Genomic DNA, 19,194 nt, shown 5'->3' with positions numbered 1-19,194 from the left:
TCCAAACCATCTCAGATCCTGTTTGTGTTGAACTGCAGTGTGGGAGTAAAGTTCAGCCTTTAAAGGTAATGTCTGAGGGAGAGTTGGAATTAATGTTAATTGCATTGCAGGGGAAACTTTCCATTTTTTTTTTAAATCAGCAAGATTACAAGTTATGCGCTAAACCCAGTGCGTAAATAAAGCTAAAAATTTTGTGGTACATCACTTTCTATAGCACTGCCATTACAAAAAATAAAACTTATTGTGCTGTGCGTTGTGGTGCGTTAAGATCCATACCGCACAAAAGCCAAGACCTGACTTGACGTGCTTGTGCACATTTTCCCCCTTAGACATCAATGGAGAAATAGTGTTAGAAAAAACTAACACCTGCGGTTGTAGAATGGGGATCGCTATAATGCAATCCCCATTGATGTCTATGGGGACAAGAAGGTTATGTAAAAACACCCTAACATAAACCCTTAGTCTACATACCCCTAATCCGCCGCCCCCCGACATCGCCGGCTCTAAATAAAGCTATAAGCCCATAAACTGCCACCACCTACACTAAATAAACCTATTAACCCCTAAACTGCTGACCCCACACAACTAATATAATAAACCTATTAACTTCTTAGACACCGACCCCCCACATCATAACTACTATAATAAACCTATTAACCCTGAAACTGCCGACCGCCCACATCATAACTACTATAATAAACCTATTAACCCTTAAACTGCCGACCACCCACATCGCACCTACTATAATAAACACATTGCGACACACTAAATTAAACTATTAACCCTTAAACCTAACACCCACTATCTTTAAATTAAAGTTGCAATACCTTACCTTAAAATAAATAAAAACTTTCCTGTTAAATAAAAAAACCTAAGATTAAACTATAGATAAACATAACTATTTAAAAAAACTAAAATTGTATTTTATTTTGGGGGGTTGGTTGGGTGTGGGGGGGGTTTACTGTTAGGGGGTACTTTGTAATTTTTTATGTAAAAGAGCTGTTTATCTTAGGGCAATTCCCTACAAATGGGCCTTTTAAGGGCTATTGGTAGTTTATTGTTACATTAGGGTTTTTTTTTTTTTTTAGGGTGGCTTTTTTGTTTTTATAGGGGTATTAGATTAGCTTTCATTTTTATTATTTTGTATAATTTTGTTTATTATTTTTTGTAATCTTAGATTTTTTTTTTTAATGTTCATAATTTTAGAGGGTTTTTTTTGTAATGTTATTTCTTTTGGGTTTTTTTTGTAGTGTTAGGATTTTTTAATTTTGTAATTGAGTTTTTTTTATTTTTACTTTATTTTAGTTTTTAAAAATAGTTATGTTATGTTTATTTATAGTTTAATCTTAGGTTTGTTTTTATTTATTTTAAGGTAGTTATAGTGTAACTTTAATTTAAAGTTAGCGAGTGTTAGGTTTAGGGTTTAGTAGTTTAATTTAGTGTGTGGCGATGTGGGGTGCCTGCAGTTTAGGGGTTAATAGGTTTAATTTAGTAGTTGCGATGTGGGGGGTCGGCGGTTTAGGGGTTAATAGGTTTATTTTAGAACTTGCGATGTTGGGGGTTGGCAGTTTAGGGGTTAATAGGTTTATTATAGTAGTTGCACTGTGTGGGGTCTGTGGTTTAGGGGTCAATAGGTTTATTTAGTGTTGAAGATGCGGGAGGTTGGCAAATTAGTGGTTAATACATTAATTAAGGTAGTCTCAATGTGGGTGAGCGGCGGATTAGGGGTTAATAGGTTTAATATAGTATTTGCAATGTGGGGGGATGGCAGTTTAGGCGTTAATAGTGTAGTTTATGGGTGTTAGTGTACATTGTAACACTTTTGTTATGAGTTTTGTGAAACATTTTTGTTTCCCAAAATCCAAAACTACATGACTTTGATCGCTGAATGGATCATGGAGGTATAAGCTATAACGCTATCATAATAGCCTGACAGAACAACTTGTAATATGGGTGACCTGAAAATTCCACATTTAAAAGCCATATTTTGAGTGTGGAATGGAGAGTTGCGGTACAGGCTAAAACGCTAGCGGTATAGCCGTACCACCTCAACTTGTAATACGGGTGACCTGCCATTTCGTGCACAGAGGCAAATTTTTCAGCAGTATAGTCGTACCACAAAATTTGTAATTTAGTTGAATGTGAGGTGGAGAGTTCAGGGCAGGTTATGAATTTTATTTTGGGGGGTGTTCTATTCCTTACCTCCCAACTATCAGAGATAAGCTTGGATTGTTAAGTGTTGTTATGTCTTCACCAGTCAGGGCAAATGTCCCAGTTCCAAAGACTGCCTCGGCTCCACCCTTAACACACCATGGGGTCAATTTATTGAATCCCAGACGGACATGATTCATTATAGCAAATCATATCCGCCCTGCATCGCTAAATACTGACAGCATATGTAGTCGGCATTTAACATTGTACAAGCATTTTACAAGAAATGCTTGTGCAATGCCTCCCCCTGCATATTCACGGCCTATTGGCCGGTATCAGGGGGTGTCAATCATCCCGATCGTATCTGATCGGAATGATTGCAGTCTGCCATCTAAAAGGTGGCGAGAAGTTAAGAAGCAGAAGTCTTATGACCAGTAAACCAGAGACTACCGGGGTAAATAGCAGCATCCGCTGCTTATTAAATCTACCCCTATGACTCTTACTAGCCCTGCCCATTACACTTTCTTCCCTGATTATAACACACTTAAAGGGATATAAACCCCACATTTTTTCTTTTATGATTTAGATAGAACATACAATTTTAAACAACTTTCTAATTGACTTCTATTGTCAAATGTTCTTAGTTTTCTTGTTATCCGTTGTTGAAAAGCAGAAATGTAAGCTCAAGAGTCTGCAGCACTATATAGCAGCAGTTTTGCAACAATGTTATACATTAGCAGTAGCACTAGATGGCATCACTATTTCCTGTCGTATCTCTTCAACAAAAAAAAACATGAGAATGAACTTAATTTGATAATAGAAGTAAATTGGAAACTTTTTAAAAATTGTATTCTCTATCTGAATTGGGTTTAATGTCCCTTTAATACCTGCCACTTTACTTTGTTGCTTTCGGAAATGTTGGGAGGTCTGCTATGCTCACACCACATTAACACTTTTTTACACAACACCCAATGTAATGACTCAGTATGACATAGACCCAATGTTTTAAACAACATAATACCTAATTCAAATAAATATCTAACTATCCCTTTAAAGTGTTGTACCATCATTTTGATTTTATTGATGTCTATCTGTAGCCTTATCCATTCAAAGCACCACTAGTTTGGTTTCTTGACAAAGGCCTGGGCCTCAGTTTTCCCCCTTTTATATAAATCTATCTATCTATTGTCTATCTATCAATCTATATTTTTTGTAAGTATTTCTGTTTATTAACCAATCTAAATTATGCACAGGCCTATTTGTTTACATTGTGCCCTCTTGCCTGCAGTCCTTATTGGATAATCGGATTTAGCAACTATAAATGTCTCTGTTTTGTTTAAATATATAAATAGTAGGTGAATATTGCTATTACAAGAACAAGACATGGAATGACAATGAAGACAACAGAAAAAGAAAGACCAAAGAGAATAAAAATCTCAGCTGGCCATTACAGAAAATGGGTTTATTATTACTGCATATTTGGGTAGATAATGAGTTTTGCGCTAAACAGGGTGCGAAACTAACGCCAACAAAGTTGCATTATTTCACTCTCCATAGTGCTGCCATAATGAGTTACTAAAAAGCCTCCTTGTGCGTGCGATATGGTGGTGTTAAGCTCCATACCGCACAAAATCCAAGGGCTGCTTTGACGTGCTTGTGCACGCTTTCCCCCATAGACATCAATGGGAAGAGATTGTTAGAAAAAAACCTAAAATGCAGAATGAAAAGCTCCGTAACGCAAACCCATTGATATCTATAGGGAAAAAAAAGTTACGTTTAAACCCAACACCCTAACATAAACCCCAAGGGGGATACTTATCAAAGTCTCAACTATGCTGCATTCGCCGGCACCAATACGCTCGCCTAACATTGCCTAACATTGCGGCCGCGTATCTCAATACACTCTCCATATTTCTGAAAAAAAAGCTGGCAAAAATATGCGCACCAAGTACGGGGCAATTGGTAGCTTATTGTAGGCTGGGGTTTTTTTTATTTGGGGGAGGCTTTTTTATTTTGATAGGGCTATTATATTAGGTGTAATTCTTTTTTATTTTTGATAATGTGTTTTTTTTTTTTGTAATTTAGTGTTTTTTATTTTTTGTAACTTAGCATTTATTTTTTTTATAATTTAGTAATTTGTAATAAGGTTTAATAGTAGATTTAAATCATTTTAGTAGGGTTAGGTTTTTATAATATGTAATTTAGTTTATTTAATTAAGAGTTTAATTTAATTGCATTGTAATAGGGTAGGTTAATTAATAGTTTAAAATTAGTTTAATTTAATTCTACAGGTAAGTTTTAATTTATATTAAGATAGGGATGTTGTAATTTTAATTTAAAGTTAGCGGGTTGTTAGGTTTAGGGGTTAATAGCTTAATTTATTTTATGGCGATGTGGTGGGCTGACAGTTTAGGGGTTAATAGGTTTAGTTAGTGGTAGTGATGTGGGAGGCCAGAGGTTTAGGTGTTAATACTTTTATTTAGGTTGTGGCAGGGTCGGAGAATGGTGGAATATGGGTTAATACATTTATTTAGGTTGCGGCGGGGGTCGGGGAGCGGCGGGATAGGGGTTAATAAATTTTTTTAAGTTACGGCGGGTCGGAGCGGCAGGATAGGGGTTAATACATTTTATTTAGGTGGCGGCTATGTCGGGGGCGGCAGATTAGGGGTGTTTAGACTCAGGACTTATGTTAGGGTGTTAGGTGTAAACGTAACTTGTTTTCAACCATAGAAATCAATGGGATATCTGGCAGCATTGAACATAATCTTTCCGTGCTTTCAGACTCCAATTAATTCCTATGGCATCCGCGGCCTCCAGGGTGGTGGATTGAAAATCAGGTACGCTGGGTCGGAAAAGATGCAAGCGTACCTGTTAGAAATTTGATAACTGGGAAAAGGTGTCAAATAGAGCAATATGTGTATTGGGAACATCTGTAATGACGTAAGCGTCAATCTGCATTGGATTGAGCCCGCAGATCGTATGTTACGTCACAAAAGTCTTTTCAAAATGGCGTCCCTTGCATTCCTATTGGCTGATTTGATTTTTGAAATTCAAATCAGCCAATAGAATTTCAGTAGCTCTCATTCTTTTGGCTGATTTTAACAGCCAATAGGATTTCAGTATCTCTTACCCTATTGGCTGATTTGAATTTAAAAAATCAAATCAGCCAATAGGAATGCAAGGGATGCCATTTTGAAAAGGCTCCCTTGCATTGAAGATTCATTGTACGACGGCGACCGTATGATGAAGAGGAAGTTCTGTGCCGGATGTCATCAGGATGGACCTGCTCCGCGCCGCCGGGATGAAGATAGAAGATTTTGCCTGGATGAAGATAGAAGACACTGCCTGGATGGATGAAGACCTCGCAGCCTGGATGAAGACTTCTCGCTGCCTGGATGTCAGGACTTCAGAAACTGTAAGTGAATTGTCGGGGGTTAGTGTTAGTTTTTTTTAAAACTTTTTTTGGGTGGGTTTATTTTTTAGATTAGGGTTTGGGCTATCTTAAAAGAGCTAAATGCCCTTTTCAGGGCACGAAAAAGAGCTGAATGCCCTTTTAAGGGCAATGCCCATACAAATTCCCTTTTCAGGGCAATGGGTAGCTTAGGTTTTTGTTAGAGTTGGTGGGTTTTACTGTTGGGGGGGTCTTTGTTTTTTTCAGGTAAAAGAGCTGATTTCTTTAGGGCAATGCCCTACAAAAAGCCCTTTTAATGGCTATTGGTAGTTTATTGTAAGCTAGGTTTTTTTTATTTTGGGGGGCTTTTATATTTTATAGGGCTATTAGATTAATTTGTTTTTATTTTGGATAATTTAGTTTGTTATTTTGTTGTACTTTAGTGTTTTGTTTTTTTTGGTAATTTAGTATTTTCTATTTTTTGTAAATTGTAGATTTTTTTTTTTTTAGTAGTGTTAGGTTTTTTATTGTACAATTTAATTTATTTAATTGATAGTTATTTTAATTTTAGTATAATAGTAATGTTAGTTTTATTAAACTTAGGTTTTTTTAATTTCCCAGGTAAGTTTTTATTTATTTTAAAATAGGGATCTTGTATTTTTAATTTAAAGTTAGGGAAATGTTAGGTTTAGGGGTTAATAGTTTAATTTAGTTTTTTGCGATGTGGGGGGCTGGTGGTTTAGGGGTTAATAGGTTTATTTAGTGGCGGTGATGTGGGAGGCCAGAGGTTTATGGGTTAATAACTTTATTTAGTGGCGACAATGTCGGGGAGCGGCTTAATAGGGGTTAATATCTTTATAATAGTGTGGGCGATGTTGGGGTGCGGGGTAATAGGGGTTAATAACTTTATTATAGTGGCGGCGATGTCAAGGAGCGGCGGAATAGGGGTTAACATTTTTTATAAGTGGTGGCGATGTCAGAAGTGGCAGATTAGGGGTTAATAATTTTAATATAGTGTTTGCGATACAGGAGGTCCTCGTTTAGGGGTTAATAGGTAGTTTATGGGTGTTAGTGTACTTTGTAACAGTTAAGTTATGAGTTTTGTGTAACAGTTTTGTGGCGCAAAACTCATAACTACTGGTCTACAGATTGTGTCGGTATAGGCTGTAATGCAAGCATTTTAGCCTCACTGCAATATTGACGTTGCGTTACAGGCTAAAATACTTGCGGTACAGCTATACCGACAAGACTCATAATGGCTGCGTTCCGGTTTTTACGCTAAAATAGCCATTTTTTCTGCATTAAAACCCGAACGCAAAATTTGTAATCTAGGTGATTATTAATCAAATTAAAAAAAAACTACCAATTAAAAAATCTAAATTACAAATTTTAAAAAAAACCTAACACTACGAAAAAAATAAAAAAAATCTAAAATTACAAAAAATATTAAACACTAAATTACGAAAAATAAAAAACACTAAGCTTACAAAAAATAAACAAAATTATCAAAAATAAAAACAATTACACCTAATCTAATAGCCCTATAAAAAAATAAAAAAGTCCCCCTCATTGCTCTAAGTTAAACAGTTATTTTACCTGTAAAAAATAATAATTCCCCTCCAACAGTAAAACCCACAAGCCAACCAACCCCCCAAAATAAAATAAAAAATAACTCTAAAAAAAAAATAAGCTACCCATTGCCCCTAAAGGGGCATTTGTATGGGCACTGCCATTAAAAGGGCATTCAGCTCTCTTTCATTGCCCTTAAAAGTACATTCAGCACTTTAAAAAAAGCCTAAAGTCCTAATCTAAAAAAAAACAACCAAAAAACTGAAAAAAAACCCCTAACACTAACCCCAGAATATCTGCTCACGGTTCCTGAAGTCCGGACATCCATCTCCATCCAGGTGGCAAGAAGCCTTCATCCAGGTGGCAATATCTTCTATCTTCATCCCGGCAGCGGGGAACCATCCTGGAAGCTGAAGACATCCTGCGCGGAGCGTCCTCTTCATACGGTCACCGCCGTACACTGAAGTTGAATGCAAGGTAGCCGATTCAAAATGGCATACTTTGCATTCCTATTGGTTGATTTGATTCTTCATATTCAAATCAGCCAATAGGTTGAGAGCTTCTGGGGGTTTTTTTTTTCATTTTTTTGGGGTGGGTTTTTTTTTTTTAGATTTAGGGCTTTGGGCTTTTTTAAAAGAGTTGAATGCCCTTTTAAGGGCAATGCCCATACAAATGCCCATTTAGGGGCAATGGGTAGCTTAGGTCTTTTTTAGAGTTATTTTTATTTTATTTTGGGAGGCTGGTTGGGTGGTGGGTTTTACTGTTAGGAAACTTTGTATTTTTTTTACAGGTAAAGAGCTCTTTAACTTAGGGCAATGCCCTACAAAAGGCCCTTTTAAGTGCTATTGGTAGTTTATTGTAGGCAAAGGGGTGTTTTTATTTTGAGGGAATTTTTTTTATTTTTTTAGGGCTATTAGATTAGGTACAATTGTTTTTATTTTTGATAATTTCGTTTATTTTTTGTAATCTTAGCGTTTTTTATTTTTCATGATTTTAGTGTTTATTATTTTTGGTAAACTTAGATTTTTTAGATTTTTCATAGGATTTGATTTTTAATTTGTAATTTAGATTTTTAAATTGGTAGTATTTTTTATTTTATTATAATAGCAATGTTAGGTTAATTTATAGTTTAATGTTAGGTTTATTTTTATTTCACAGGTAAGTTTTTATTTATTTTAAGATAGTTATATTGTAATTTAACGTTAGGAGGTGATAGGTTTAGGGGTTAATAGTTTAATATAGTGTTTTGCGATGTGGGGGGCTGGCGATTTAGGGGTTAATAGGTTTATTTAGTGGCGGCGATGTGGGAGGCCAGAGGTTTAGGGGTTAATAGGTTTATTTAGTGGCGGCGATGAGGGAGGCCAGAGGCTTAGGGGTTAATAAGTTTATTATACTGGCTGCGATGTCGCGGAGTGGCGGATTAGAGGTTAATAGCTTTATTATAGCGTCGGCGATATCGGGTCGGTGGATTAGGGGTCATTAGGTTTATTTAATAGTCGCAATGTGGGTGCGTGGCAGGTTAGGGGTTAATAAGTTTTAAATAGTGTTTGTGATGCGGGAGGGCGGCGGTTTAGGGGTTAATAGGTAGTTTATGTTAGTGTTAGTGTACTTTGTAACAGTTTAGTTATGAATTTTGTGAAACTGCTCTCAGATGGCGTTATGGATCGTGTCGGTATAGGTTGTAATGCAGGCATTTTAGCCTCAATGCACAACCTGTAATACAGGCACTATGTAAATCCCATGCAAAAACGTCATTTTTTGGACGTTGTGTTACAGGCTAAAATGCTTGCGGTATAGCAATACCGACTCGACTCGTAATATGCGTTACTGGCCATTACGCTGGAATTGCCATTTTTTCAGCGTTAAAAGCCGTAACGCAAAACTCGTAATCTACCTGATTGTGAGCTTCCACCAAACAATAGTATATTGGGTTAGATCAAAATGATAAATTGGAACTACTATCAAAATCTGTTGTTACTAGATTTTTTTCCTGGTGGCTTCATTATAGTGACTTGCAAAAGATCTAGCCTGTAATATTTTTATTGAGTTTTTTTAAATACACTAATGATGACGGATCTCCTTAAACAGCTCCCATTCAAGGTGATTCATGTCAGCTCATCAGTTTAACAAGCATTTTGTCTGCCATTAAAATAAAATGCTTTACTAGGATATGTATTATAGATGTAATGAGGGAATTTAAGTGACTTACCTGAATGACTGCAATTGTGGATTCCTGTAAAGTTATATTAGCAAGAGATGGCATTGGAATTCCTTTGCTCAGACCTTCTAAAAATGTCAATCAAAAAAGAAAAACGCTTTCAAATTCAGTAAATAGGCATAAAGGGTGATAGGACTTTGCACATGTTTGTAAATAAACAACACAATATATCATACAGTTTTTTTTATTTCATTATAGTTATCTCTACAACTTTGTAAATCTAAGCCAACCCCAGAAACACAGAAAAAAAAACATATTGTCAAGCAGAGAATAAAAACAAGACATATAGAGAGACAGAGAGCGAGACAGAAAGACTTACATATAGGACTATATTCACAAAGATGAAATCGGGCTACATTATTAATATCTTCTCTAATTTGGATGTCTCTAATTTAAAGGGACATTAAACAATGCAAGATATTAATATAGATTATTTAATTACATGTAGTAAAACAACTTTGCAATATACTTTATTTACTTTGCACACTCTAGTAAGCCATTTATAACTATTCCTATTTCACCTCAGCAGATAAAGATAACATAGGTTACAATGTGGAGTTGCACACTGCTTTATGGTCATTCATTTTGCCCTTATTTTTTCAATATTTAAACAACTAATATAATTTTTAAAAATGCATGTACAAATTATTCTCAGGCTAATCTTTGTTCTAAATACATCATTCAAGCAATAATGTATTTAGTATTTAATGTCCCTTTAACTTATTTTTGATTGTAGACATTTTATACATTTTTGTTAGAGAGCTCCATACTATATTAAATGAAACTCCTCTAATATCGAAGAATGGGCTCATCATTTTGAATATAACACAACAAATGAAGAAACAGATCTTGATTGAGTGACAGTAACATTTAAAAAAAGAAAATTCTGTCTGAAAATGAAAGAAAGTGAAACTATTAGAAACCAAGGGCCCGATAAGCTAAAGCGAGATGATCTCAGACTTCTTGTCAGTAATGTGAGGTCCCTCAAATTATTTTAAAAAGGGACATTTTCAGCTTGAGAGCTAGTTTTCTAGTTCTGGATGTGAGAGATATTTAAGTAAAATGCTCCCCACAAAGATTTTGTGTGATCTCTCTTCATGGAAGTTTTTGATCATCAGGCCCAGAGACATATGTGGACAGACACTTCACTTGACTAGTCACTGGACCTGTTCCAATCCATTAAAAGAAATGAGTGAATAATACATCTAAGAAATCCCAGTTTTCATTCTGATTTCTTATTTTTTCCCCACCAATACTTTAGATTGAAAAATTAATTAGAGGCATTCTGGAAAGCAATTTTTGTATGAATTTCCATATAATTTATGGATTTAGCAAATTCAGTAGCTATAATCTCTTGATTCTCCCCCCTCTTTTAGACAACATCTTTAGGGTGTTTGAATGCATTTTCTATGTTTGATGGGCCATTATAGTCAAAAAATGACATGTGCCTCTAGTCCATTAGAGCATGTAATGTTAAGACTATTGACCCTAGACTACTGTGTGTTTAAAGGGACAGTCTAGTAAAAATTAATATTTCATGATTCAGATAGTACATGCAATTTTAAACAACTTTACAGCTTACTTTTATCATTAAATTGGCTTTGTTCTCTTTGTATTTTTGTTAAGAGCTAATTAATTTCTAAGCCCTCGAAGGCCACCTCGTATCTCTTATTATGCATTTGACAGGGTTTTTTACAGCTTAACAGTGCTAGTTTATGTGTGCCATATAGATAACATTGTGCTCACTCGCATAGAGTTACCTAGGAGTCAGCACTAATTGGCTAAAATGCAAGTCAACAGATAATAAATAAAAAGTAATGTGATCAGGGGATGTCAGAAGATGCTTAGATGCAAGGTAATCGAATAGGTAAAACGTATATTAATATAACTGTGTTGGTTATGCAAAACTGGGGAATGGGTTATAAAGGGATTATCTATCTTTTTAAACAATAATTTTGGAGTAGACTATCCCTTTAATCCCTTTAAGTACACAGTGGAAATACCACTCAGGACTCACATGCGAATAACTCTGCTAATTGGATCATTTGAGTTTTCCGCTAGGGACCCTTTGCGGGGGTTAAATACACAGTAGCGCAGGGTTGATAATCTTAAAATGACATGCTCTAATGGATTAGAACATGTAAATCTTTGACTATAATGGCCCTTATATAATAATTATCTGTTTACATGTTAATACACACAATTATGCCTGGTTTAATACAAAATTTTAAATTATATATGAAATAAAACTATGAAATATCCTATATAATAAAAGGCCAAGTGTGTTTGTCCGAAGCTGTCATGCGCAGTAGAGACTGCGCGTGAGGACAAACACACTTGGCCTACCTCACCACACTAGGAGCTATGGAAGCACACTCTCGTAAACACAAAGCTTTATTGCATTGCAAACGTGAGGTCACGTTCGCATTGCACCGAAATTGTAATACCATCGCACATTTGTGTGTGATGGTATTACTGAGTGGAGCACAAATATCGGTCTGGTGTAAGGGATATTTTACACTCCACTTGTAATCTGGTCCTGCGTATCCTTTGTTGAAGGAGCAGCAATGCACTACTTGGAGCTATGTCAACATATCTAGGGTGAGATTACGCAGCATCGGACGCAAAACCCGTGTCTACAATTTTTTGTCTAATTGAGCGATCACATACATGGCATATAAGTTATGCACGTATATTTTACCCGTCACCCGCAATTTTACTCCCATAAACTAACATAGAACCGGTGTCGCAAGTCACATATTCAGTGCAAGGACATTTTATTCCAATTCCACCTCATCACACATAGGCAGGCGCAGCAAGCCTTGCGCTGACTATGAATGTACCGTAACTCCCTGGAAGCCTTAACAAACACCTAACGCATGCGCAATATCAACCTCTAAACCGCCATCCCCGAAAATCGCAATAACTAATAAAATTATTAATTCCTAATCCGCCAAACCCCACGTTGCAAAGTACCTAATAAAAGTATTAACCCCTAATCCGCCAACCCCCCACAATGCAAAGTACCTACTTACACTATTAACCTCTAATCCGTCAACCCAGCACAATGCAAAGTAAATAATTAACATATTAACCCCTAAACAGCCAACCCCCACAACACAAAGTATCTAATAAACTATTAACCCTCAAACAGCCAACCCCCACAATGCAAAGTATTAAGCTAATAACTAAACCACCTAACCTAACACCCCCTAAACTAACCCCAGTTAAAATACACTAACATAAAATAACAAAATACTATCTACCTTAAAAAATAATTAGAAATTAGCAAAAATAAAAAACATAAATTATTTAAATAAGACCTAAGATTACCCGAACAAAAAAATCCTAACTTTAAATTAAAATAAAAAATCCTAACATTACATTAAAATAAAAAAACTAACATTACAGTAAAATAAAAAAACCTAAGATTACAAAAAATAAAAAAGCTAACATTACAGAAATAAACAAACTAAATTATCCAAAATAAAGAAAAGTTATTCCTAATCTAATACCCCCTTAAAAAGAAAGAAAGCCACCCCAAAATAAAAAAAACCCTAATCTAACAATAAACTACCAATAGCCATTAAAATTACCTTTTGTAGGGCATTGCCCTAAGTTTAACAGCTCTTTTTCTAAATAAAATACAAAGTACCCCCTAAAATTACAAAAAACTGCCAAAATAAAAAACACCTAGCTAAAAAACAACTAAAGGGGCATTTGTATGGGCATTTGTATGGGGCATTTGTATGGGCATTGCTCCTAAAAGGCAATTTTACAGCCCATAAAAATAAAAAAAGCCCTAATCTGAAAAAAAACCCCAACCCCAAAAAAACAAACAAAAAACTAACACTAACCACAAAATAGGTACTCACCATTGTCTGCAGATCTTCTTTCCAGCTGCGAAAGGTCTAAAAGGGACATGAAACCCAAAAATTGTCTTTCATGATTCAGATAGAGAATACAATTTCAAACAACTTCCCAATTTACTTCTATTATTTCATTTGCTTCTTTCTTTTGTTATCCTTTGCTGAAATGTTTATCTAGGAAAGTTCATGTGCAGCAGAGAACCTAGGTTCTAGCTGTTGATTAGTAGCTGCATATATAAACTGATTGTCATTGGCTCACCCATGTGTTCAGTTAGAAACCAGTAGTGCATGGCTGCTCCTTCAACAAATGATACCAAGAGAATAAAACAGATTAGATAATAGAAGTAAATTAGAAAGTTGTTTAAAATTGTATTATTTATCTGAATCCGGAAAGATTTTTTTTGGGTTTCATGTTCCTTTAAGGGATTAAAAATTCTAGTTGGGCTTCCCAGTGTAGATACCAAACATTTAACCATAAATAAACACAGAAACAGGTATGGAAGAAAACACAGGTCGCGTTTATTCAAAACACTGTCCCCGACTTAACTATGGATGGCGGTAAGCTGAGTCTTAAAATTTCCTCAAGTTAGACAAGAGGTCAAGGCCCCCATCGGAAGGTGCGACGGAGCCCCATGCTCTGCCCACATCTGGAAAACAGAGTTTGTAGGGAGTTCCCTTGACTCACCTAATAGGAGGGACACGATAAGCAGCCACTTAGAATTGTAGGCCCCTCTTTTTGGCCCAGCCACTGCTCCACCCAATTTACTCAGCCCACGGATGTAGCAAAGGGCCCATAACCTCCAGCCACCAGAGTGTGATGACACTCTCCTACCCTGTACAGGGACCCCAGTTCCGCTGACCACACAAACCAGCTATCACCGGAAAGAGAAAATATTACAAACGTTGGCTTACAAAGGCTAGCTCAAGTAAACCTACCCCGCCATGCTAACCTAAAACCCAAATGGAGCCGCACATAACTCATTGCCGCCATCCTTACATCAAAAAACAGGGAGGTAGGGTGGAACAAACAGGAATCTTCAGCCGGCAGGTGACAGGAAAAAGAGGCTTTGCACTTCCCTTCAAGACCTAATAAAGGTAAGCTAAATCCCCTCCCCTTACACTGTAACATTTTTGCAACCACTAGAAAACGCAAAAGATTGCAACCGCACTACACACGTGAATAGGGACTGCTATTTGTACCTACTTTAATTTTTACAGTGGGTACTTGCTGGAGTGCTTATGCAAGAATCAATGATTCAGAAAAGAGTAGAGTCAGAAATGTGAATTTCTGGCTCCAAGGGCAGATTGCATTTTTTAGCACTTACTGTCCCCTATTATTACTATAGGTATCAAAACCTTGAATAGGAAGGGAATGTGGGTGGAGCAGCGGGTATCAAAAATTAAAACCTAACTTTTATTTCAACACTTAAAAAAAGAAAGAACAAATAATGACATACAATTAAAAACACAAATTCGCGTAGAACTTGGAAATTGGGGTTAAATTATACCCTTTATTTAGTATTTGGATGGGGTAACGATATGAGCGAGGGGTATCAATATTCAGATATTATAGTTCTCAAATAAGGTTATCTGAAGAGCTGATGTAAGTGTGGATTCTCTTGTATTTCTGACACCTATGTTACTGTGTCAAATTATTGTTGTGCATACATATAGTGTTACTACAAATGTTTTATCTCTCTGATCTAACTGAATAATATACACCTCCTCTATTGAGCTTGTGTATCGAACTGAGGTGATGAAATATCGTGCTCAATTAAATTGATGAGAGAATAGACTTTTATGATTTAAGATTTTGGTATTGTCTATATATATAGAGGTGATTCTGCTATATGTATTGAACTTATATGATTTAGGATTTAGGTATTATGTATATATGCAGAAATGATTCTGCTATATTTATTGAAGTTCAAATATTGAGAAAAAAAAAAAAAAAATGTATAAATCGAGTTGCAGTACGTTGTAAAGATAAGTGCCTTTAGCTAATGCTTAAATAGCAATATTTATATTAGTCCTTACACATGTAATAGGGGCATTCCCCTTATTTCTGGGGTATTGTACTTTATACAGAGGTTGTTGTATTTTTTCTCTTAATTTTGTTTAAGTGAATATAGCTGCAGAATTAAAACATGCATGTAGACACTTCTATACCTATGTATTTTGTTGTTTAACTCGTTAATGCCGATACTTTGTATCTATAGTTGGGGATGATATGGATTACTACTTGTGATCGATATCTTAGTGTGATATTGTGGCTTAGTTGTTATTGTGCTTCTTGTTCAGCCTATTAGTTCTAGTAAATAAGGATACTTGTGGAGTATTGAAGTCACAAGCTTCAAATGAGATAGTTATTGGTTCTATTTTGTATATATAGAATCAAGTCAGTATCGAGCTGATTGCTATTTCCCCTTAGTATCTATGTATATATATTGGCTTTGAGTTAATTGCAATTTTGTGTGATTCAGTATGTTACATAACTTTGTATATTTTTCTTGAATTTTCTTCGGAGACACTACACTTGACCTAATGTGTTATTTCTTTATTTGCTAACACTGTTGTATATGTTTGGTCTATTCAGTATTAAGTCCTGTTTGCTAGTACAATATTTGTTCACAGTAATGTTTATATATTATTGTGGTTCAATTGTATTATTAATTAATACGGTCGACTGTATAATACCTTACTGATTTTGTCTGTCTAGACCCTGATAGCTTTCATAGATAGATTTCTTATATTTATAGAGCTCTTTATAATTCTGCTATTAGGTGGACTAAACAAATGTTAGTTTGTTAACAATAACAACTGAGCTGAGTCTGCGATAGTCCCTCGGTTTCCAGCAGTATTGTTTGGGAACCGGTATATTTTTAGGTATAACCGTCGTGTGGTCTTTTAGAATATTGACTAGCGTCAGATAAATTGTAGTGTATTCAGGTCAAGTAATACTGAAACTTCTATAACGAAGGTTACTTAATAAAGTTAGGAGTCACACTTTTTTTCTTTTCGCATTCACACTATATTAATGGTTTTGTTATCCTTGCATTCACATCGTATTTAGGTATTACTGAATATAGAAACATCCACTTCAGCTTTCCCCAACTTATTTTTAAATTAATCCCCAATATTCATTCATGCGTTCATTTTGTTATCTAAGTTCTACGGTCTTTTGCTGATTAAAAACTAAATCGGTTGAAATCGAGATGTCAACCTCTCCCTAACATGTTTCGCCGTTTGTAATTCCGGCTTTTTCAAAGGGTGACGCGCGCAACATTTTTCGGTAATTTATTGGCTTTGCTCCACCCTATTGTCGGTTGGTCGCCAATCAGAATTCAATCTGTGTTTGATTGATGGGTGTTTGAATTACGACACTGTCTTTTTGGATATCTTATTCTTGGAATGTATTTCAATTATTTCTTAAACTTTGATATAATACTAATAATATGTTCTATAGAATTATTGACATATATTTCTGAGATGATGAAATACTTTATGCATATTTATGTTTGATTGATATCGTTCGTAACACATTTATCTGTTTTTGTAAGTGTCCGCTATATTACACTAACTCAAGATATAGGTTTAGACTATGAATAGTATGGATAATGTGTATAGATGGACTCAATACAGCCATGTACTTTGAGTTGATAACTCGCATGTAACTTTTAAGTTAATATTGATTCTTCATTAATATCTCTCATATTATTTATGTTTTAATTAATGTAATTATACCAATACAAGGAAGGATAAGAAGAATTTTTAGAGGATATCATCTGTATATGGCATGTACTTAGGTTGAACAGATCGATCAGACTTATGTAGATTAAACCTAGGTTGTTTCACATTATATCGTCCTCTGACAGATGCACATACTGCTCATAGATTTTTATTCAATTTATGTTAAGAGGATACTTCTGGAATAAATGTTATATTAACTTATGAGGGTGTGAATTGGTCATTATGGGGTGACAAGCGTGACAGTGAGCTGATGTGCTAGCAATGTGAAAATTGCATTGGATAAACTTTCTGTAGAGATGTGAAGAAAAAGAGTGGGTGCTGTAAGAGATGATATATTCATTCAGATATACTTTAGTTAACGAGGATAATTTTGGGAGATTTATTTTCTTTTTATACAATAGATTTAGCGATTTCAATTTCTTGTGACAACGTTAATATACGCTTTTAATGTAGCTAAGTGAGACATTTATATTAGGGGAATTTGATGGGCTTAGTGGGGTGCGATACTTTTTCACACTGTATGTTTAATTGTGTTTGGTACTTGGGACAAGTGTCATACTTGAAAGGTAAGTAATCGGTGAGGTTAGATTCTTGTGAATAGGGGTGTGGCTTGCTCTTCGATGGTGGTGATGGTGTTGTGGGGGATGAGGGGGTAGTGTGGATATAATAAAGTGGGTAAAGAGTAAGGGGGGATCAGGTGAAAGATGGGACTAGGGAAGGAGTGAATGTGATTGGAAAGTTGGGGGTGAAGTGTCAACTGTGGAGGAAAGGTGAAAAACAATGTGAGGTGATTTATATTGGACTGAAATTAGCCCTGTGAAAGTGTTGATACAGTATGATTAGGAGAACCAACTGTGTGAGTGTAACATAAATTGAATTCTAATTGATGGATTTTAGGAAATAATTTTTACTGAATACTTTATGTTGTTTTTGCAGAAGAAACCTATACGTTTATATTATTATGATATGAATTGTTATAGGAACACCTAGGCTTATTAATATCATTGTATGAATTTTCATGCATAATTTGAATGATGTATTTTACTTTTTCTGTGTTATAAGAACATTGAGTAATTGTTTTGTTCATTTAAACCTTTTGGATGAACGCAATCCATAAGGTATATCCATTTGGTTTCTATCTTTTGGAGGGCCTTCTCTAGGTCTCCTCCTCTTAGTCCTAAGGACAGCTTTTGGACGCCATAGCATTCCAGTTCAGAGGTTTTGCAATGATGGTGTTTCAGAAAGTGAGATGCTACAGATGTTAATTTTTTATCTTTTTGTAAATCTTTGGGAGCATTACGAATATTTCTTAAGTGTTCCATGATTCTTGTGTGTAACTTTCTAGTGGTCATTCCTATGTAAGTATAGGGACACTTGCATTGGAGGGCATATATGAGTCCCACTGTGTTACAACTTAAGTAAGTTTTGATTTGGTGTAATTTGCCAAATCTGTCTGTAATAGTTTTTTTCTTTTTCATCATGTGTGAGCAAGTTGAACAGCTTCCACATGGGAAAGAGCCTTTCTCTGGAGTTCTTATTGATTTTGTTTTCTTGATGTAATGGCTAGGACTTAATCTTTCTTTTAGATTTCTTGATCTTCTATAGCTGATTTCTGCTTTTGGACCAATTATACTTTTTAAAATTGGATCAGCTTGTAGTATATGCCAATTGTTTTGAATGATTCTGAGGACTTCTTGTGATTGGTCATTGTAGGTCAAGACTAGTCTTGTTTTTTTATCCTGTTTTTTTGGTCGGACCTTCAATAGGTCAGATCTCGGTGTATTGTATGCTCTTTTTTTAGCTTTCTGAATGGACCTTTTACTGTAACCTCTCACTTTTAACCTGTTTTCTAGTTCTGTGGCTCTTTTTCTAAAGGTTTGCTCGTCTGAGCAGTTGCGTTTGATCCTAAGAAATTCCCCTATGGGTAGCGATTTGGTGGTATTGGGTGCATGTGCACTGGTTGAGTGAAGTACGTTGTTGGTGGCTGTTCTTTTTCTGTACAGGTCTGTTGAGAGTGTGCCATCAGGGTTCTTCTGAATGAGTAAGTCTAGGAAGGATATATTGGTTAAGCTTTTTTCATAAGTTAGTTTTATATTTAATTTATTGTTGTTTAGATGTTCAAGAAAATTATCCAATTCGGATTCTGGTCCTTCCCATAGGAAGAGGATGTCGTCGATATATCTAACCCACATTGGAAATAAGGGGAATGCCCCTATTACGTGTGTAAGGACTAATATAAATATTGC

The 19,194-nt window shown here is 35.5% G+C and overlaps 1 protein-coding gene across 3 annotated transcripts in view; it reads right to left on the bottom strand.

Moving 5' to 3' along the window:
- The window catches only part of LOC128640832 (BPI fold-containing family C protein-like), a 199,319-nt gene that overhangs the window by 16,120 nt on the left and 164,005 nt on the right, over nt 1-19,194 (bottom strand). For 2 of the 3 annotated variants that reach the window (XM_053693258.1, XM_053693266.1), the window contains one exon: nt 9,321-9,397. The exons of the other annotated variant lie outside the window; for it this stretch is intronic. In XM_053693258.1, the coding sequence (XP_053549233.1) occupies nt 9,321-9,397 (77 nt within the window). The remainder of the gene's footprint in view (nt 1-9,320; nt 9,398-19,194) is intronic. 3 annotated transcript variants of the gene reach the window in all.

This window comes from Bombina bombina, chromosome 1 (genome assembly GCF_027579735.1).
Source record: "Bombina bombina isolate aBomBom1 chromosome 1, aBomBom1.pri, whole genome shotgun sequence".
Classification (NCBI taxonomy): Eukaryota; Metazoa; Chordata; class Amphibia; order Anura; family Bombinatoridae; genus Bombina; species Bombina bombina.
Note: the sequence above shows the minus strand (reverse complement) of the source record. Positions and strands in the feature narration are given on the sequence as shown.